Source organism: Equus caballus, chromosome 10 (genome assembly GCF_041296265.1).
Source record: "Equus caballus isolate H_3958 breed thoroughbred chromosome 10, TB-T2T, whole genome shotgun sequence".
NCBI classification, from domain to species: Eukaryota; Metazoa; Chordata; class Mammalia; order Perissodactyla; family Equidae; genus Equus; species Equus caballus.
The window spans coordinates 65,721,413-65,745,117 of record NC_091693.1 but is presented as its reverse complement, the minus strand read 5'-3'; the positions used below and the strand labels follow the sequence as shown (position 1 = coordinate 65,745,117).

The 23,705-nt window shown below is 38.1% G+C and overlaps 1 protein-coding gene across 2 annotated transcripts in view; it reads right to left on the bottom strand.

Annotated features, from left to right (window-relative positions):
* The window catches only part of AFG1L (AFG1 like ATPase), a 196,164-nt gene that overhangs the window by 43,100 nt on the left and 129,359 nt on the right, over positions 1–23,705 (bottom strand). For both annotated transcript variants that reach the window (XM_001503984.7, XM_070225336.1), the window contains exon 8: positions 20,237–20,319. In XM_001503984.7, coding sequence (XP_001504034.2) covers positions 20,237–20,319 — 83 coding nt within the window. The remainder of the gene's footprint in view (positions 1–20,236; positions 20,320–23,705) is intronic.

Here is a 23,705-nt window from a genome sequence, read left to right as displayed (position 1 = left end):
TTTAAATTTTCTGTATAACAGAAAGTATTATAAATAAAATATATAGGCATATCAAACCAGGAAACATAGTGGCAACATTTATGGCATATGATTAATATTATCAATGTATAAAAAAAACCAACAGATAAAAAAAATTGAATACGCCAATAGAAAAACTGTCAAAAGACCTGAACAGGCAAATTGCACACACACAAAAAAATAGCATAATGGGCAAGAAGTTTATGTAAAATCGTTCATTCTCACTAGTGATAACAAATGCAAAGTAAAATCGTGAGATGCCATTCTTTTATCCAAACTGGCAGAGATAAGAAAAAAGATCAAACAGCTGGAGCAAGCCTGGGTAAGAGAAAAGGGACCCTATTATGTACTGCTGAGAGGAGTGTAAATCTGGTAAAAGATTTCAGGGCAACCAGATAATATATAATAAAAGCATTAAAAACATGCATATCATATCACCCAGCTATTACACGCATAGGAATTTCACCTATGGAAATAATGGTTAATGACTACAAGGATGTTCACTGTGACAACATTAAAAAAGTGAAAAAGAACTACAAGGATGTTCACTGTGACACTGCCAACATTAAAAAAGTGAAAAAGAACCTCCTAAATGTCCAACAATGGGGAATTTGAAATACATTTAGATACATTCATACAATGGAATTTTATGCAGTTTTTGAGCACAACTTTTCCCTCTTGTCCTGGAACTGCAATTAAGGCCCAAAGTTGATGGCCAGAAGTGCTAAGTACTCCCACTGTTTCTAAAGAGAACCACCAACAATCCACCATTAACTGGATCCAGACTCCTGCCCTCACAGTTAAATAATGAGGAGAAGCAGCCCTACTCCAAATGCCACTCCTCCTCCACCATCCCCTCCTCTTCCCCACACCACCACTCCTTTATAAGGAGGGAAAAGGGGGTCAGGAGCCACTGGCCTCTGTGTCTAGTATTTGTGATAGGAACTTTTTCCCTCCCTTCCCATTAGGAAAGAAGAGGGTAATTTATCCTCCCCAAAGACAAGTGATGTGAGGAAGGGTTCTCTAAGAGAATCACTTGGAAAGATAAGAGGAGTCTGGAAGAAGACTGCCATTGCTTTCCTTAGTTGGATGAGCAGGACTTCAGCAGATTGAGAAATCAGAAGGTGGGAGATGAGGTGCTGAGCCAAGATGAAGCAAGCCAGTTCTCACCAAAAATCTTCCAAAGGTTTGGCATCATTAGATACACTCAAATATACAGGTGAGGGGTCAGGCTGGAAACAGAGGCATAGTTTGAAAATAAGACAAAGGCAGTTCCTTAGATTCCCTCCCTTTACCTAGACTGCCAGATTCTTGTACCTTCTCCACTCCAGCTGAAACTGGTAAGTTTACTGTCTGGGACAGTTTTAACAAAAAAGAAAGGAGGAGAGACACCATACTGAAATCCTACATATTAAACAACAAAACCAAAAGTCCCTCCCTCTCCAGCATCCAGAACTCTACTAGCCAAGCTTCCATCCCAGGAAACAGACAGAAAGATTGGAGTAAACTGAATAGCCAAAAGAAAGACTTGCAGATACTGACATTTGCGGGTTCTTCAATGGAAAACCTAACCTGCCACCTTATCACCCTCCAGTGAAGCTCACCAATCAATAAAACCCGATTTATGCACATAGAACTTCAAATCAGCTTTTTTTTTTTTTTTTTTTTTTTTGGAGAAAGATTAGCTCTGAGCTAACATCTGTGCCAATCTTCCTCTATTTTGTATGTGGGTTGCTGCCACAGCATGGCTTGATGAATGGTATCGGTCTGCGCCTGGGATCTGAACTTGTGAACCCAGGCTGCCAAAGTGGAGTGCATGGAACTTTAACCACTTGACCATGGGCTGGCCCCCTAATAAGCTTTTTAATGCCTCAATCTTAAGTGTGAATGGACAACCAAGTATTTCTAGGCATTTAAGGAAAGCCTCTAGGATAAAAGATAAAAACCAAAATAAAGAAGTAGAAAAAAGGATCTTGGAGGAAGCAAAGAAAAAATACAGAGACCAGAAGGGGAAAAATACACTCTAATATGCCCAGAGAGAAGAAGATATTGCATCCATAAAACAAAGAAGGATGCTGTAAACTAAAAGAACAATTAGGGCATAAGAAAGAGCTCTAGGGGCCGGCCCGGTGGTGCAGCAGTTAAGTGCGCATGTTCTGCTTTGGTGGCCCGGGGTTCGCCGGTTCGGATCCCGTGTACGGACATGGAACCACTTGGCATGCCATGCTGTGGTAGGTGTCCCACACATAAAGTAGAGGAAAATGAGCATGGATGTTAGCTCAAGGCCAGTCTTCCTCAGCAAAAAAAAAAAGAGGAGAATTGGTGGCAGTTAGCTCAGGGCTAATCTTCTTCAAAAAAGAAAGAAAGAGCTCTAAATATGACTGCTAAATAGAAAATTCAGCAAAAGAAATGGGAGAAAGAGTTGAAGTAATCTTTCAGAAAATAGAGCAAAACGACAAAAAGATGGGAAATAGAAGGGAAAATTTTAAAAACTAGAAGATAAATCCACAAGGTTCAATATCTAACCAGGATGAGCTTCAAAGACTACGGAAAAAAAGCAAAGAAGAAAAGAATCAAAGGAAAAATAAAACTTCCTGGAACTGAGGGACATGATCTTCTAAGTTGAAAGAGCCCAATGAATACCCAGCACAAAGAATAGCAGGGGAAAGCTCCATTCTAAGGCACATTATCATGAAATTTCAGGAAACCAGGAATAAAGAAAGAATATCTTAAAAACTCCAAAAGGGAAAAAAATAGGTCAAATATAAAAGTTCAAGAAAGACTCACATCAAACTTTGCAACTGCAATGATGGAAGCGTGAAGATAACAGTATAGTGTCTAAGATTTTCTAAGGGAATCTTATTGTCAAACAACCTATGCCCAGTCAAACTATTAATCAAGCAATTAGATTGGACAGATGAGCCCTCAAAAACACATTTTCCATGTGGCCTTCTCCAGAAGATACTAGAGGGTGTGCTCTGTAAGAACAGCGAGAAGAGTTCTGCTTCTAGTAGGACCAAGGAAGCTCCACCTCAACGGACTCTCCTGCCAAAAGCAGCTATAAACTCTGGACAAAATACAAAACCAGACGAGCTGAAGGCATTGGACAGTGAACAGAAGCAGGTAGATTCTGGAGGGGGCCGACACCAGGGAGAAGGGAAAATCAGGATAAGTTACCCATTTTTACAGCTTTCAGACTGAAGACAGGAAGTCAGTACTGCTCAGGGCAACTAAAACTCCACTAGAAAACCTACAGTCCTTAGAACATGAAGAACCAGAGGAGAGTTAGGGGTAACCACACAGCTGGAAAATCTGAGGGAATCCCAGAAAAAGTGTTTCTAAATTCCCAAAAGATAACAATCTTGAAAATTCCTGAAATCGTAAGTTATTCTGTATTTATCACAATACTTTATATGCTTTCAAATAAGAATGAGCGTCCATAATAATAAACAGTGAATCATTTTTCCATCTTAGGTTTATACAAAACTTTGTAAAACAACAGTATAATAATAAGTTTATGGTTTATCACTATTATAAACCAAAATAGTAAGATTATATATTTCAATAACATGTAAAAATGATCTCTACCTGATATAGACTTTTAACAGCAGGAAACATTAACACAAAATAAATGAGAAATAAAATTATTTTAAAATTTAAATACCTCAAATATATAATATGTAAAAGTTATCACTTTTTAAAGGTTTTTAAAACATAAAGTATTAATTACCCTATCTGATAGTCCTGAACTTTGCTGATTGAAAAATATTCCAGACATAGGAAAATTTCTTTCCTTTTGCACTAATAGTGATCACATCATTAAGAGTGTGTCCTAAATCATTTTCAAGTTGGGTACTGGGGTGCATATTGCTTCATATAAGCTCTTTTCCCTTATTAACAAGTATCTGGCTTCATTTACTCAATATTATATTTGTGAGATTCATCCATATCAATGCATGTGGAAGTAATCTGTTTATTTTTGTTTCTGTACAGTATTCTATTGCGTGAAAATATCACCATTTATTTCCATTCTACTGTTGATGAGTGTATGTCTGCTATGGCTGCCGTAACAGAATAACACCAACTAGGTGGCTTAAGCAACAGAAATTTCTCTTCTCACGGTTCTGGAAGTGAGAAGTCCAAGGTCAGGGTGTTGGCAGGTTTGATCTCCTCTGAGGCCTCTCTGTGGCTTGCAGATGGCCACCTTCTCACTACGTCCTCACACGGCCTTTCCTCCATGTGAGAGCACTCCTGGTATCTCTTCTTTTTATAAAGACACCAGTCCTATGGGACTAGAGCCCTACCCTTATGACCTCATTTAACCTTAATGACCTCCTACATGCCTTGTCCCCAGATACAGTCACATTGGGGGTTAGGGCTTCACCTATGAATTTTAGGGGGACACAATCCAGTCCATAACAACGAGTATTTGTGTAGCTTGCAGTTTGGGGCTGCTATAAATAGTACTACTGTGAACATTCTAGTACACGCCTTTTTGTAAACATATGTATACATGTCTGTTGGGTATATACCCAGGAGTAGAATGCTCATACGGTTTGCCTATGTTCAGCTTAGCAGATACTGCCAAACAGTTTTCCAAAGCGCTTGTAGCAATTTACTCTCTCACGTGCAGCGTACAAAAAGTTCTACTGTTCCACATCCTTGTCAACACTTGGTATTTTCTACCTCTTCCATTTCAGTGGTTATGGCGGATGTATGATAAATGATTTTAATGTAAATTGCCTGAAATTATTTTGGAAATGGGTGGGGCATAAAAATACAAATATAATTTAATTAGTGCAATAGTAATCCAGACACTTTTTCTTAGTAAAATGTCATTATGATATACATAAAATTTTAAAATCCATTCTTTAAAACACCTAAGACCTCTTGGCTTTTTTAAGTACGAAATTTCAAGAACACAACTTTATTGTAAAAATTTCAGCCACAGAAAATGTCTTTAACTTCAAAACAGAGAAAAAAAATAAAACATGGCATTTATAATGGAGAAAAACTGGAGTAACAGCAGTAAGTCTATGACGCCAGGGCCCTCTTGTCAATTTTCCAGTGAAACACTTTAAAAAGATAGCAACATTCCCTCACACTAAAAATCTACACTCAGAAATACAACCATGGCTGTGAAGCACCAAAGAATGACCAGGCTCAGCTAGTTTTTAAAAAATCAAGTGTTTTGGACCTAAGGTGGGCAAAAGGTGTATTCAGAAAACAAATGCATAAAAAACACACAAGGGTATGATTATACAAAAATACAAAGAGTCATTAAAATTAGAATCAAATTACAAAAATAACTGAAAAATATTCCAGCCTAACCAGTTAAGTTGAGGAAAAAGCAATGCCTGTCAGTCAACAGCAGTTGCACGGAAAAGCTACAGCCTAGGGACGGCACTAAATTAAACATGATTTTTTCAGTGTAAAAGGGAGCTAAATTCAGAGTTTTCTTTTGGAACCAAAAGAACATCATGTCACACAGCATGAAAGAAAATGTTCTGTTCAGCTTTATGTAGTTCAATTTTAACCAGAGACGCATATCTTAAGGAAGGGAGCCTTAGGTAGCATCAAACTGATCAGGAGAAAATACAGGAATTAAGCTCAGATGCTATGAATTGTACCCCCTTTTCTCCCAGGAGGGGAGACAGAAACATAAGCTCCTACAACTGAGTAGGAATAAAGAATTTAGGGGCCAGCCCAGTGGCGCAGAGGTTAAGTTCACACGTTCCGCTTCTCGGTGGCCCGGGGTTTGCCGGTTTGGATCTCGGGTGTGGACATGGCACTGCTTGGCAAGCCATGCTGTGGCAGGCATCCTGCGTATAAAGTAGAGGAAGACAGGCACGGATGTTAGCTCAGGGCCAGTCTTCCTCAGCAAAAAGAGGAAGATTGGCAGTAGTTAGCTCAGGGCTAATCTTCCTCAAAAAAAAAACCAAAAAAGAATTTAAGTGACTTCCTCTAATTCTGGGTAAATGCTCCATCAGTGGGATGCTACTGTAGAGTAGTCCTTTGTGCAGATAAGATGCAAAACAGAAAATCTGCCCACAGATAATCAAAAGTTGACCACGGTAAGAGAATTAAAGTCATTTCTGAAGAAGAAACAGAGTCAGTCTTTTCAAATGCTTTTTGTTGGCGGGGGGTAGGGTGTGGGGGGGCCCAAGAAGATCACCGACTCTTTTTTCTTTGTTCTATAATGCCTTGGTAAAATCCACCCATTTCATTGCTTCTGTCACCTTTTGCTAAGCTCAGCAACTGCAGTGGAGGGGCAGGTTTGTATTTTCTGCTGAGAAGTACCACTGTGTCTTTAAGTCAGAAAAGCCCTGGAATTGACCACTGTTCCTTCGCCAGGAAATTTGGCATCAACTCCTACAGGAATCCTGTGAGTACAGTACCCTGGATTAAAAGCCTGATTGGTTCGGAAGTACAAAAATCATGATTTATTTTTCTGTCTTAAATTAGTAAACAGGAAAGCAATCAGTCGTTTCAATTTTGAGAAAATTTCTACAGCTGAAATCAGGCACTCAACATGAAACGTAGACTTACGAATTAGAACATGTCAAAAAAAGACCTTATTATTGCTGGATCACTTGAAATTCTCAACAAAAATTCCAAAACAAGTGGAGGTTTCTAGAAGAGGGTCACACATGAATTTAAATGGAAATTAATTTCTTCAAGAACCTCCTACTTCATTAGGATTGACTCGGGGAACAGAATGCTACCCACACTTTGCCCCTTTATCCCCTTTTAAAAATCAACAGCTTGTTAAGGTATCAACAAGTAGAATAGGGTTGGCTTTCCTTGGTCCCCCTCTCTTCATGTTCTCTATTCCAGAGAGCCAAAGTTGATTCAACGAGGGAAAAATTTCCCCTTCCTCTTAGAGTGCCTGTGCCAAACTTCCCTGGCAGTCAGCCTTCTCACTCCACTGATTCCTTGTGCATTCATGCTGTACAGCTCTTTGTGCTCACACCAAGCATAATCTGGGGCTGGAGGCAGGTCTAAGATTAAGTTGGTTTATACTTGCCTTAACATAAAACAGACTTGGTTGCATTTCACATCCCGTAGGTTTGCTTTACATAACGGACTCAGTTGTTAGGATGGATTTTGTCCTAGTATTTATCTTCTCAATCACTCAAAGGCTTAACTGACTATTCAGAGATCCATTTCAGTCTCTAAATTTCCCACCCTTCTCAATCACCTGGAGAGTAACTCACCTAGTCCCATTAATCTTGACCTGTGTATAATGCAGAAAGTGGGATCTGGCACTTTTAGCTCTCAAATTCCAGACCCTCGCTCCCTCTTCTCAGCCCCAAATTCCATGTAAAATTTCTACCAAATTTATATATTGCATTTCCCCCCAAATAAATCAGTGGTGTAACATGCAGAAATGCAACTTGGTAGATCCAAAAATATTTCGTTTTCATAAAATTTCAAAAAGGCTATTATGATTGAAGTTTTTTTCCCTTTTTCCTGCTTTTTCTCCCCAAAACTTCCCAGTACACAGTTGTATATTATTTACTTGTGGATCCTTCTAGTTGTGGCATGTGGGACGCCGCCTCAGTGTGGCCTGACGAGCAGTGCCATGTCCACGCCCAGGATCCAAACCGGTGAAACCCTGGGCTGCCGAAGAGGAGCGCATGAACTTAACCACTCGGCCACGGGGCCAGGCCCCAATTGAAGATTTTTAAAAAGAATAACAACAACAAAAAGAAAATGCAGAGAAGCTTGAGAGTAAAAAGCTCTAACTCCTCTTCAGGAGAAGAAGATGGTCATATCCACCCTGGAAAGAGAGGCCAGGGAGTTTTCGTAGGTAAAAAAGGTACATGGCAAGTAACTAAAGACCTAGGACTTCTGCCAAAACAGCTTTTCTTATGTTGAAGACTGATTTTTAGTTATAAACGATCTCTCTTTGAAGATGAAATAACAAGAAGACAAGAATTCTAAGAAAATCTAAAAATTTTCTTTTGTACTTTACAAGTACATATATTATCTAATCATGTACATTTTGTGTAAACAGCTTATTCACAGTTTACTAGGTGAGTACAGCTATACAATTTAACACTTTGTTAATGCGTTTAGCTGGAAGTGGCGGGCCAACTCTACTCTGGTCCTGTCTGGCCTGCTGGAAAACAAACGCTGTGATGTGCTATTGCCAAATTACAGTTCAATAAAGGAATAGAAGATAAGAGGTGTGTTGAGTGGACTGACGGAACCTGATGTTGAAGTCTATGCAAGATGAATTGCTGCTGCTGCTGCACCACTTTTTCAGGTGGTGTTTCAAACTCTTGATATTAATTTTTAATTCAGTAGTCCTTGAGTTAATATAAGATTAATAAATAAATATTTAAATATGCATCTAAATTATGTCAAATAGGACAATTTTGTGATTTTAACAGACATAATTAATAAATAGCCTACCTGACTATGTCCGACAGGATATAAAACAGAAAGTTGTTGTTGCTGTTGTGTACTAATTTCCAGTTCTAAGTTTGCAATGCCGTAGACACTTACTCATTCATAAATTATCAACAGGAGTTTTTATGACAAAGACACTACTGCATATCTACTTTTCAGAGCCAACTATATTTACCCACCATTGGGCCCTTTTCCCTACTCATGGCCTCAGCATAAAGATTCATTACCATTACTGACTTTTTAATTATCAAAACATATAGCAACATACAATGCTCCATTTTGAATTTAAAATAACATTTCAGTTTGAATGAAACTTTATACTTTATACTTCTCATAGAGATAAATAGTTCTTTACCAAAAAAAATAACAAAAAATATAAAAGAAAAAATCATTAAAAGAATTTAAATGTTACACTAAAAAATATTCACTTAATGTAAAAGAAGGCAGTAATGGAAGAATAGAGGAACAAGAAAGTCACGAAACTTTAAAAAAATGACAAGTAAAAGAGCAGATATAAATCAACTATATCAATAACATAATCTGTGAATGGATTAAACAATTTAATCAAAAGGCAGGGATTGTTAGATTGCATAAAAAAGCTAGACCCAACTATATGCTGTACAGGAGATATGCTTTAGATTCAAAGATACATATAGGTTGAAAGTAAAAGGACAGAAAAAAGATATATCGTGAAAATAGCAACCACTGCTAATATCAGTCAAAATAGACTTTAAAGCAAACCAAAAAAAAGTGATTAGAGATTAAAAAGTATATTTCATAATAATAAAAGTGTCAATCCACAGGATGATATAACAATTACAAACATGTATTCACCTAGCAACAGAGCACCAAAATAACATGAAGCAAAAACTGACATAAGTGAAGGGAGAAATAGACGATGCAACAGTAATAGTTGGAGACTTCAATATCCAACTTTCAATAATGAATAGAACAGCTAGGGAGAAGATCAATAGGAAATAATAAGACATGAACTACATCATACACAAACTAAACCTAACAGACATCTATATAAATACTCAATAACCAACTACACATATTCTTTAGTGCATATGGAACATTCTCAAGGAAACAGCATATCCTAGCCCATAAAACAAACCTTAATAAATTAAAGAGGATTGAAATTATACAAAGTGTGTTCTCCAATCACAATGGAGTGAAACTAGAAATTAGTAACAGAAAGTTATTTGAGAAATTCACAAATATGTGGAAAATAAACAGCACAGTCCTAAATTACCAGGGGGTCAAAAAAAGAAAGCAAAAGGAAAATTGGAAAATACTTTGAGACAATGAAAATGAAGACACAATATACCAAAACTTATGGGATGAAGCTAAAGTAGTGCTTACAGGGAAATTTATAGCCGTAAATGCCTACATTGAAAAAAAGAAGAAAAATCTCAAACCAACAACCTAACCTTCTACCGTAAGACCCTGGACAAAGGAGAGAAAAGCAAACCTAAAACAAGTGGAAGGAAGGAAATAAGGTTAGAGTAGAAATCAATGAAATAAAGAATAGAAAAATAATATAGCAAATCAACAAAACCAAAACTTGCTTCTTTGAAAGGGTGAATAAAAGTGAAAAACCTTTAGCTAAATGGACCGAGAAAAAGAGAGAAGACTAAAATTACTAAAATGAGAAGTGAAAGAGGAAACATTACTACCGACCTTATAGAAATTTTAAAGAGTTATAAGAAAATATTATTAACAACTGTATACTAATAAACTAGATAACCTGGATAAAATAGGCAAATTCCTAGAAAAACACAAACTACTAAAATTGATTCAAGAAGAAAGAGAAAATCTGAATAGAAAAGGAGGGGGGGCCGGCCCCGTGGTAAAGTGGTTAAGTTTGCGTGCTCCGCTCCTGATGGCCCAGGGTTTCGCCAGTTTGGATCCTGGGTACAGACATGGCAGTGTTCATCAGGCCATGCTGAGGCAGCATCCCACATAGCACAACCAGGGGCACTCACAACTAGAATATACAACTACGTACTGGGGGGCTTTGGGAAGAAGAAGGGAAAAAAAAAAAAAGATTGGCAACAGTTGTTATCTTAGGTGCCAATCTTTAAAAAAAAAGAAAGAAGAGAAAAGGAAGAAACTCTTCCCAACTCATCCTATGAGGCCAGTATTACCTTGATAGCAAACCAGACAAAAACATCACTAGAAAAGAAAACTACTGACCAATACTCCTATGAATATAAACACAAAAATCCGCAACAAAATACTAGCAAACTAAATCCAGCAACAAATAAAAAGGATTATACACCACAACCCAATGAGATTTATCCTAGAAATGCAAGGTTGATTTAAAACCAAAAATCAATTAATGAAATATACCATATCAACAGAATAATGGACAAAAACCACACGATAATCTCAATAGACACAGAAAATGCAGTGATAAAATCCAACACACCTTCATGATAAAAACTCTCAACTAGGAATAGAAGGGAATGTCCTCAACCTAATAAAAGGCATCTATGAAAAACCCAGAGCTAACATCATAATTAATGGTAAGAGACTGAAGTCTTTCCCCCTAGGCTCAGGAACAAGGTGTCTCCTCTCTATGATAGAATATACCACTTGCATCCAACATTGCGCTGGAGCTTCTAGGCAAGCAAATTAGGCAAGTAAATAAAAGTCATCCAGATTGGAATGGAAGAAGTAAACTACCTCTATTTGCAGATGACACGATCTTGCATTTAGAAAATCTTAAGGAATCTACCAAGAAATTATTAGAATAAATGAGTTCAGCAAGGTTTCAGGCGACAAGATCAATATGCAAAAATCAATTGTATTTCCAAACAGTAGCAATGAAGGAACCAAAAATGAAATTAGGAAAACAATTCCTCTTACACTAGCTTCCAAAAGAATAAAATACTTATGAATAAATTTAACAAAAGAATTGCAAAATTTATACACTGAAAACAATAAAACATTGTTGAAAGGAATTAAAGGCCAAAATAAATGAAAGGCATCTGTTATAGGTTGAACTGTGTCTTCCAAAAAGATGTTAAAGTACTAACCTCCAATGCCTATGAGTGTGACCTTATTTTGAAATAGGGTCTTTGCAGATGTAATCAAGTTAAGATGAGATCATACTGGATTAGGTGGTCCCCAATGCAATGATTGATGTCCTTATATGAAGAGGAACTTTGGAAATAGAGACACACAGGGAGAACGCCGTGTGAAGATAAAGGCAGAGATTGGAGTAATGCACCTACGAGCCAAGGAATTCCACCAGAAACTAGGACCTCCACCAGAAGCTTCATGAGGCATGAAGCAGATTCTCCTTCAGGGTGCCCAGATGGAACCAAACAGCCAACAACTTGATTTCAGACTTCTAGCCTTGAGAACGAGAGAATAAATTTCTGCTATTCTAAAATACTTGGTTTGTGGCACTCTGCATGGCAGCCCTAGGAAACTAAAAAACATTACATGAATCACAAGACTTGATATTGAATTCCTCAATGCGATTTACAGATTCAAGACAATCTCTATCAAAATCCCAGCTGGCTTCTTTATAGAAATTGAAAAGCTGATCCTAAAATTCATATAGTAATTCAAAGGACCCAGAATAGCCAAAATAATCTTGGGGGAAAAAAGGGCAAAGTTGAAGGACTCACAATTCCTGATTTCAAAACTTCCTACAAAGTTATAGCAACCAAGACTGTGTGGTATTACATAAAGATAGACAAATAGATCAGTGGGATATAATTGAGACCAGAAATAAACTCATATTTACAGTCAACAGATTTTCAACAAGAATGTCAATACAATTCAATAGGGAAAGAATAGGCTTTTCAACAAATGGTACTGGGACAACTGGATATCCACATGCAAAAAATGAAGATGAACCACCTTCTCACACCATATATAAAAATTAACTCAAAATTAATCAAACTCCTAAACATAAAAGCTAAAAACAAAACTCTTAAATGAAAACATAGGCATAAATCTTTGTGACCTTGGATTAGGCAATGGTTTCTCAGGTATAATGCCAAAAGCATAAACAACAAAAGAAAAAATAAATTGGACATTATCAAAATTTAAAAGTTTGTGCTTCAGAGGACATCATCAAAAAAATAAAAAGAGGATGTTAACTAGACTTACTGTGGTGATCATTTCACAGTATATACAAATATCAAATCATTATGTTGTACACCTGAAACTAATGTGTTATATGTCAATTATAGCTCAATTTTTTAAAAAATGAAAATAAAAAAAATCCATACAGTCTGAGAATATTTTTGCAAATCATCTATCTGACAAGGGACCTATATCTAGAAAATGTAAAGAACACTTAAAATTCAATAATAAAAACACAAATGTCCCAACTGAAAAATAGGCAGGGGCCGGCCCAGTGGCTCAGCGGTTAAGTTCACATACTCCGCTTGGGTGGCCCAGGGTTCGCTGGTTCAGATCCCGGGTGCAGATCTATGCACCACTTATCAGGCCATGCTGTGGCAGGTGTCCCACTAAGTAGAGGAAGATGGGCACAGACATTAGCTCAGGGTCAATCTTCCTCAGCAAAAAAAGAGGAGGATTGGTGGCAGATGTTAGCTCAGGGCTAATCTTCCTCATAAAAAAAAAAAAAAAGGCAAAGTATCTGAATAGCTCTTTCTCCTAAGAAGATATACAAATGGTCAACAAGCACATGAAAAGATGCTCAGCATTATTAGCCATCAGAGAAACGCAAATGAAAACCACAATGAGACACCATTTCACACTCACCAGGACTGTGTTTGGGTTGTCTCCAAAAAAAGATATGTAGAAGTCCTAACCCCCAGTACCTCAAAATGTGCCCTTATTTGGAAATAGGGTCACTGTAGATGTAATTAAAGTAGGTGGGCCCTTAATTCAATATGACTAATGTCCTTAGAAGAAGAGGAGAGAGAGACACAGGAAGATGGCAATGTGACTACAGAGGCAGAGACTGGAGTGACATATCTACAAGCCAAGGAACACCAAGTATTTGTGCAAATAACAGAAGCTAGAAGATGCAAGGAAAGTTTCTCCCCTAAAGGTTCCAGAGGGAACATGGTCCTGCTGAAAACTTGATTTCAGATTTCTGGCCTCCAGAACAGTGAGACAATAAATTCCTGTTGTTTTAAGCCATTTTGTGGTACTTTGTAACAACATCCCTAGGAAACTAATACAGACGGCTACAACCAAAACATAGATTCTAACAAGTGCTGACACCGAGGCGGAGAAACCGGAGCCCTCATACATTACTGGTGGGAATGTAAAATGGTACCGCTGCTTTGGAAAAGAGTCTACAAGTTCCTCAAAAGACTGAACACAGAATTACCATCTCCACAAATTCCACTCCCAGGTATACACAAGAGACACAAAAATATAAGTCCACATAAAAACTTGAACATGAATGTTCATGACAGTATTAGTCACACTAGCCAAAAAGGAGAAACAACACAGATGTCCATCAACTGATGAATGGATAAATAAAAGTTATATATCTAAACAATGGAATATTATTTGGCAATAAAAAAGAAAGAAGTACTGACACATGCTACAACATGGATGAATCCTGAAAAAGTTATGTTAAGTGAAAGAAAGCAATCACTAAGGACCACATATTGCATGATTCCATTTATATGAAATATCCAGAATAGGCAATTCTATAGAGACAGAAAGTGGCTTAGTGGTTGCCTGGACTGATTGGGTGTGAGGCGAATGTGGGGAGAAGGAAGTGACGGCTAAGGGATATGGGGTTTCTTTTTGGGGTGATAAAAATATTCTAAAATGGATTGTGGTAATGGTTACACAATTCTGTGAATATACTAAAAGTCACTGAATTAGACCCTTTAAATGGGTGAATTGTATGACAAGTGAATTACATCTCAATAAAGCTGTTAAAAAATAAATATAATATCCTTATCACACCTAAGAAAGTTAACAATAATTCTTCAATGTCTTGATATATCCAGTTAGTGTTTGAATTTCTCTGATTGCTCACAGCTTTTGTTTTGTTTTTGTTCTTTTTTTTGATTCAGGATTCAAATAAGGTCCATGCACTGCAATTGGTTGATATGTTCCTTAAGTCTTTTTCAAACTACAGGTTCCATCTACCATTTCTCTCTCTTTTTTTCTTATTTGTTGAAGAACCAATTTATTTACATAATTTTAAAAAATCTACAGTCTATATTTTGATGAACGTACTCTTATGATGTTATTTAATACATTCCATTGCACCTAATACTTCCTGTAAATTGGTCAAATCCAGGTTCCACTTCTATAGCATATTCTTGTTTGAAGTTGTATGTTTTTCTGGCCCATAAGGGCCCATCAGCTAACAAAGATAGCACCTGATCAGGATAAGGATTCCATCAGGTCACCTTTGTCAATCTTAGGTGGGTGGATGGGGGAGATTCTGGCTATGTACCTGCCTGCTCACCAGGTGCAACAACGAGATGCAAATCCTAGAACATGCCTGAATGTTCACTGTCAATCAGTGTGAATCAAAGGTCAGTTTCCCTTACTTCACCAAGACAAGAGATAGTTGCACAAAACAGAAGACAACATAGCATATTCTCATCTGAGTTGTTGTCTTCTGTTTTGTGCAACTATCTCTGTATGGATATTTTTCTGTATTCTTTGCTGCTGAATAAATTTTATACTCTTTAACTGTGTGATGTTTTCCCTTCAGTACCATCACTGCTCCACTGTGACACCATGCAAACTAGTGTCAGAAGTAGGAATGAGGTGCATGCAGAAGACTCTAAAAGATACATGAGAGAATTTAGTGAACTGAAGGGAAAAGAGTATAGCAGACCTATATCGGCATGCCACTATAACAGCTTTGCTGGAGATGATAGATGATAAATTGTTTCAATGGGGTACACACATAGCTTTCTTAGGGACTCCGGGCAGTCTAGTACATGAAACTGAAACAAATCACAGTCTAAAAGGAAGGGGGCTAGACCTAACAATTTTCAAGTTGCTTCTACTGGCAGATGTTTCAGAGGTTCTTAGTGGGAATTGAAACAGGAAATGACTGGGCTGGTACTCTAACTGGTAAGAAAAACTAAGACTGAAACTGTAAATTCCAATGTCTGTAACAGAAACACCTGGAATGGTAATGATGGGGGATGGGGGAAAGGTTCCAAGATGTCCTGGAGACTCTGCTGAACCAGAGGTGGCAACTTCCCAGGCAGAAGATAGATCTCTTGCTAAAGTTTTAGGTATGAGAAAATATGACAATCAAGCTAGGAAATGTTTTAAATTTTCATTGATCTGGTTTTCTCAGGTGAGGGCAGGGGAGTATACGTAAGATCACAGACAAGTAACAGGAAGTTTCTGATTGTGGGGAAGTACATTTTAACATGTATGAGCTCCAGTCTTTGTTTTCACAGACGTTTCTTCTAAAACAGAGCTATAACCTTGAAGCCATGTGTTTTTTGCCAGCAAACTTTTTCTTTTTTTAATGATGTTCAAAGATATATTCTCAGAAATGATTTTTTATTTGGAATAAATGTTTCCCAAGTGGAAGATTAAGAGTACTTAAGACTTGAAACTTCCACTGGTAAAAGTATTCAAGAAGTTTCTTTTTGAAATATATTCAAAAGATGGATGAACGTATGTAGTAAATTAGCCAGGTAAAAATATGTGAGTATTTCGGCTGTGTCTGAAAAGTTGTAATTTATATTTTTCATTATTTTCAGTATGATTCTAGTCCCCATATACATGGAATTGAAATGGTCTTGAGACAATTTAATTGAGGTATTAAATAACTGAATAATGTGTTCAGATGTAATTTTGTTGAAGTGATAGATGACTTCAGTGGATAGGAGCCAAATGAAATAAAGGGAGAAAGCCTGGCTTCTTTAAGGTTAAAAGTCTGGTAAATGTCCTCTGCTGGGACAGACAATCCCCCATGGGTCTCTCACTCACCTACACATCTTGCTGAGACCGCCAAGAATGGAAGGCCCAAACCATTTCTCAAGGTTGTGTTTGCAGCAAGAAACCCTGAGGGATGAAGCAATGTCTCCCATAAGACAAAAAGCAGGCTTGCTTACTTCTGGCAGTAAACTGGTGGATTCTCCAAGCTCAGAGGTCCTCTCCTATAACACTACTCACTGCCTATGCAGGCATTTATCTGGGCCCTAAGCAAAACTCGCCCTCCCCTACAGTGGGACTGGGGGCAAGGAGGGAACCGGCACAACATGCTCTTCACGCCGAAAGAGATGAAATCCTTTGTCTCTGATCCAGGTCTCTTGTGCCTTCTGCCAGCATCCATGAAACAATAATAGGTAAACCTATTCATGTACAAGCAGGGTAAAAACAAATCCCAGGTCCAGCACCTGTCCCCCATCTCTTTTGGTTCAGTTTACAATCTTCCACTGGGGCTGTGGTTTCTGTGCTGGCGGTGGAGAGTTTGTATGTGAGTATGATGGAGGTATGGTGTTTGAACAGGAACCCTCTCTCCACCCTCAACTCCCAGTTCCTTCAACAGACTTAGCAGGAAAAAACCTATACTACTCAGCTTTTGAATGGAAAAGGAAAAGAAACAGAGAGCAAGGGTGAGTCTAAGGTGACCTCCTCTCCGCAGGAAACCATAACCCCACACAGCAAAATGGCCTGGGGGAGCATCTCATGGACCCCCTCAGCAGTGGTGTTTCCTGTCTGAAAAGAGATGTTCAATGAATACATAAAATGATTACCTCTAGGATCACCAGCCCCCAAGCAGAGAGCTAATCTGAAGCAGTTAAATTCTCTGGAAGGCATGGGATAGGGCCACCGTTGGCAAACACCCAGGAGTTCAAAATAAATTACTGGTCTGAGCCCAACGCTTGGTCGACTTGTTTGGATTTTGGCAAACCATATTCCATATATGGACATCTTATTGAGCCCAATCCACCAAGCAACCAGGAAGAAAATGACTTTGTGCTCATCTCTGGGGTGATCATGCAGTTACCAGAGAATGAAAAATTGGACAACCATGGCGTGTTTTAATCTACGCAAAAGTTTGGAAATTTGCACTCAAGCTCTCTGTCGCTTGTAACTTACTAAATTTAAATTCTCTGAGTTTGTTTTATATGGGGTTAAAAACTTCTTGAGATGGGCCAAAAACATCTGAAACTTATTTATAAAGGTACTCTATGATTTCTAAATTTAACGTGACATAAAACTACAACTGAAATAGATCACACACACATACAATGCCACATATGAATTAGTTCTGTAACCCACATGATATTATGAACCATAGACAGTTTTCCACATCAACTTTTGGGGTAGTCTTTTAAAATCTCTGGTAATTCTTGATATTATTTGGATTGTGTTTTGGGACATTTTTAATTGGCTTTTGGAAAGTTAGACTAATAAAATACAGAATTAATGAATATTTCTATTTAATTAAATATCATAGAAGGGATTCTGCTTGTATGAAATTCTGAGAGAGTGCCCGGTGTTCCCCTAGAGGGAAGCCAGAATTCTGTTGTTCCTTTCGGGCAGTTGGGGTGCCAGTGAGATTGACAAGGGCTTGCATATTCAGGAACCAATTCCAGATGTTTAGGCAGAGAAACACACGCTTTAACAGGGCAATATATAGCATGGCACATTAAAATCTGTTATGGGGGGAAATTAATAAGTTTTCCTGTGAGAACAAGATAAAAAGAAACCTAATTAAATCAGAAATGTGAGTATGACCCCAGGAAATTTTCTTCTACTTTGTCATGAAAGAAGTTCCACCTAAAGGCTCATGTGAAACAATATAAATTACATTCCTAGCACCCTATCTTGGTGTCTAATATTATTCTCCCACTTCTGAGATGATTTAATTCCTAATTCCCCTCAGGGATACATATCTGCCATACCCTATGAGTGAGGTGTGACTCTAGACTCTATTCTTGGTTACCAGACTAGGGTGAAGCCCTTTTGCTGTTAAATTCATGAACAAATCTATCTTCCTTGAGGATTAAATGAATTTATATATTTTTAAGAATACTGTTCCAGAGTGTCAGGGTATCTATCCTTTGTAGTTCTAGTTTCCTGGACTTCTGGGATATTGTTAGATTCTGTTTTCTTCCAGTGCACATCTTAAGTACAAACCTGAATTTCATTGTGTTAGAATTGCATTACTTTTATCAGGAAGAGGAAGAGCCAACATAGGGTAGGTCAGAGAGAAAATGGCTATGCTCCAAGCAAAAGCAGACTTTCCACCTCCTGTAAATTCCACTGAGACCTCTCCGGCACTATGAAACAAATTTCATGATTTAGACTCAAACTACCATCTTTATTTAAGGAACTTCCCATTAGGAAAATGTTTTAATTCTTCCATAGAAGGACATATTTTGTGGGAAAACAGGGTACAAAGATTACCTCTTTTGAAAAAGAATAAAGAGAATAATAATAAGTTAATTTATAAGTATCACACATCTGGAATATCAAGAAATAGGTAGCAAAGAATCAGGGAAAGGTTGAGAACATCAGAAAAATTTTAAAAACCAGAAAACACAAACATAAAAGAAACTGGAAGTGGACCAGCCCAGTGGCATAGTGGTTAAGTTTGGCGTGCTCCACTTTGGCGCCCAGCATTCACAGGTTCGGATCCTAGTCACAGACCTACACCACTCATCAAGCCATGCTGTGGCTGTGACCCACACACAAAATAGAGGAAGACTATTTTGATGTTAGCTATTTGATGTGAAGACTATTTGACGTTAGGAAGATGTTAACTCAGGTCCAATCTTCCCAACCAAAAAAAAAAAAAGGAGAAAAGAAACTGGAGGGAAAAAAAGTCCAAGTTAAAGCAGAAAAAAGTGCAAGAACTTTTTAAAATTATAAAGTACTTTAAAGACAAAGTACTTAAGGGTAGATGAAGAACCTCCTATAATAATCATCAGAATCTGAATAATAAACTGAAATAGTCCCCTTGGTACACTGTAAAGTATGCAGTTTTAATTATGTGATTTTTCTAGCTAATTTCTGCTTCAAAAACAGTAAAGTACTTCTGCTTACAAGGTGGCAGAGACAAGAACTTTTCTGAACCTCTCATATGCACGTTGTCATCAAAATTTAAATTAGCAGAAACATGCCTTTGAGTTAAATCACAATGAGCCCTTAGACAGATCTATTCACTGAGAACCCACGATGTGCCAAACACTGGCAGCACACGCTAAACAACAGTTTGCATTTGTAAAGCACTTTTTCCTTTTCAGGTTCTCGCAAATGACATTTTAAAACAAACTATATTTGTTTTTCAGCATTAACGGCACGTGCTGAATACATCTATTATTACAAATTGCTCTTACTCAGGAGCGTCTCAGCTTTTCAAAGACAGAATATATCCAGTTGCACTTGTGTGTATATATTTTACACAGTTACGTGTGGAAGTCAATCAACAATGATAACTACAAGCAGATTGCCTGAGAAAATAAAACAACAATTGGGGGGAACAGAAATGACACGTTTGTCAGAAGATGTCCACAAATAATTAATTACTTTAGCACAATAAAGATATTCTCTTAGTACTAGAGTCTCTTATAAGAGGATACTCATTACTTTCTAACCATCTGTCATCACTCCTCCCCAAAAAACTAATTAGGGTTTCCTCCAATCACACATTATAAATCATGCAAATGTGCATGGCAAAAAACGCAGTTTAAAGAAGTTAACGGTAGAACATTTCATATTTTGAAAATCTCGGGCTTCAGAACTAGCCTTTCTTGTTCTAATAGTCACTCTACTTATTTTTCACATCTTCTCCTAATTAATTATTAGATATTAAACCTGGAAAATGAAAACTTTTTGACAAACTTACAGGTAGTAGAGTCTTCCTGCAGCAGGAAGCCCCGTTCTCCGGTAATCCACCCCAGAATCGAGTTGGATCGTACTACAGTATTCCTACAATGCAAACACACAAGATATCTTTTTAAACAAGTGGTAGCTTAGAATTATCATCTTTCTGCTATCCTATTTTTTTTCAATTTTTGAAATATTCCTCTTTAAAATAATATAATGAGTTAAGGACAAAACAATAGAACTCATGCAAGAATCATAAATCAAGCCAAAAAAATCAGTTTAATAAAATTAAGATTTGCAGCATGCCTTCCTGAAACTTTGCTAAAACAGTGCTGTCAGCAAATTCCCCAAATAACTGCATTAGATTTTTTTTAAAACCCCAATTTCCATTACTCTCAAGCGAGAAGCTGGAGGCTGTCGGAAAGAATAAGTCATGGGTCTTAAGTGTCACAATGGGAGAGAGAGTCTAAGAGAGCTGCATCAGACCGTCAGTATCCACATCTCAAACGAATGATCATACTAAAGTGATGCTATAGGTATACCTGCCCCTCACTTCTAAATGACCGCCACTGCCCTTGTCCCTTAGCTCCCTTTCCAGCTATCAAGGTCTTCAGAGCTCCTTCCTGCTGTGGATGCCTCCCTTCAACCTGAGTCGTCCTGTGCCACTGCTGTCCTCCTGTTCTCACACCTACTCTTTCCTTTCTAGACCCCCAGGTGTATATGTGCACAGAAACTCACACCACACACACACACACACACACACCCATAAAACTCTTACTATGGAAGCAAATGAACGTTTGATATACCTCTCATGGTCAGTTGGCTTTTCTGCGAGGGGAGAGAATATATGTACATATACATATACATATTCATTCTAGCAGAACAATGATGAGCATGGGTTTTCAGAACAATGCAAAGAAATATTTACAGGCTGACCTTTTTGTTTTCATTCAGAAGGAAAATTGCATTATGAAAATTCATGAGGAAAAAATTATATTTTAACAACTTCATTACTTTTATTAACGAAAAACTGCATTATTGGGCTAATTATGGTGGATTGTATTTTTCCAAAGATGGCTGCAATAATCTCTCCATCCCAACATGTTGTGACATTGACATTCCAACCAACAAGAAGTGGGGTCTACGTACTCCCCCTTGAATCTTGTGACTACGGTGACAATGCTGCTACGCAATAATACCCAGTGTGACACTTGAGGCAGCTTCTTACTCGTTGGCTGGAACACTTGCTCTGGAACCCTGAACTGCCAGATAAACATCAAACTACCCGGAGGCAACCGTGCCATGGGAGAGCTTAAAGTAGCCCATACAGGGAGACGACCTGGAGAGGCCCTGAGGTGACATGAAGACAGAGGTGTCTGACCAGGCCCCAGCTCTTCCAGTTGTTGTCACTACGGTAGTGAGCAAACCAGAATTGCCAGCTGAGCTTTTCTCAAATCCCTGAACCACAGAAACCAGGGGAGATAATAAAGTAATGCCATTTTAAGCCTCTATATTTTGCAGTCATTTGTTCCACAGCAATAGCTATCAGGGCACATTTGAGATGTAGCAACTTTCTTCCTCCCTGAAGTTGCATCCTGGCTGTACGGCTCTGCACGGGCTGAGGGCTCTTTATTACCTGCAGTAGAGGGAAGAGACTGCCCCCAGCAGCGGGGAGAATACATTTCCCCTCCTCCCGGGCTGCAGTTGCTAAGGGACTCAGGGAAGTAAAATAGGGAGGTCCACCATCCCCATGGGACTGAAGGGTTTCCCTAAGGCTGAGAAGTTTTTCTGGACGTAGCACTTTTAGTGCTCACACCAGGACAGTTCTAGGCAAACTAGGACAGTTGATCACCCTAGCAGTGAAGACCCAGAAACCTGGGCTGAAAGGCTGAAGTAGGTATTGCATTTTGATTTATGTATTAGCAGTAGCGAATGTGATTAGTATAAAACAATCCCCAAGAAGTTGTCCTCTGGGGAAGGCTACAAATCTGAGCCTGTGAACTGCACATCAGAAGAATGACCCCTGAATCTAACAGGGTCACGCCTCCCTACAGGGCTTGACCTGCGCAGACAGCTGGCCTCCCCATCCAGACATCCCTAGCTCATCACGCTAAGTTGTTCAAACCCTCTCCCCAGGCCTCACTCTCGGTACTCAGGCCCTGTAACGCTTCTCACCAGAAAGGAATACAGCACTGCCCAAATACATGCACTCCACTCTCCCCTTGCCTCAGATGACCTGTAAAAAAAAAAGGCATAGCCATATATCTCTCTCCTTCTCAACTATCAGTCAGAATGTAGTAAACCTGAGAAAAGAGCCACGTCCCCCCATTGCCTGTGCTATAATTGTTGGACTCAGCCACCCAGTACAAAGAAAGAAGGAGAGACACTTGTCGAGGCAGCCTTCCTACTCTACCTCTCTGAGGGAAATCTGTCCTGGGACGTAAGGGCCGATTATTCCTAAGCAACCTGTTCTACAGACAAAACACTACACAGTGTAGCAATGTATTCACATCAGTGTATTTCCCCAGGTTCTTTATTTCTTTTAAACCACAATTTATCTTATATGGCTTAATATTCCTAATTTAGTCAAAACAAATTTTTTTTTTTGCCATTAAAAAAATAAGGCTAATGGAAGTTATACAAGCTTCAATTTCTCTTTCTGGGTTCTAACTTCTCTCTCATATGAGTGATTAAGCCCTAGCAAATGATTGCATTTGTACATCTCCTAATCACCACTGAGGAATACCTAATCAGCAGCAGCAGAACTATAACAGAAGCCCTTAGATGTTAGCTTTTAATTGTCTGAAAAATACTAACACTCAGTTTATATTTTTAAAGAAAAATAAACCTCAGATTTTCAGACTTTATTCACTTAAGCTAGATTCTTCAAAACACTTTGCAGAAGGGGAAAGGAGGGTGAAAGATAAGCTATTTCTAAGTCGAGAATGAATCTAGTCAAAAGGGCATGATCTCTTAAGTAATTTCCTAATTTCCAGGGATATTTACAAGACCTGTGACCTCTTATCACCATCCAATTCAAATGCATAAAACTAATCAGCCACCAAAGAAAATGTATTTTAAAATAATTTGTATATTTATGTATACAAAGGACAAATACAATTACACAAACTAAAAATGCAATTGGGAAATTTGGGGAGGAAAAGGAGGGAGGTTAATACACCCTTGGGAGCACACTCATGAGTCAAAGGCCTTAGATTGTGGAAAGAAAAATGTACTACTAAAGGAACTGTATTCCAGCAGTTTGCCTTTTCCTCAAAATCTATTGTGTGTATTTTTAGAAATTCTGAATAATACCATTAGAAAAACAGCCATCTCACAAAACAACTTTATATAGCTTCTACTCTGCCTTTTCCCTTCCCAGTTGGAACAAAAGAACGATAAATATTGTGGAGAAAAATCCTTTAAGAGCACAACACACTAACTTCATAAGCAAAGATTGAAATAATAAATAAAGATCTGCCTCCCTT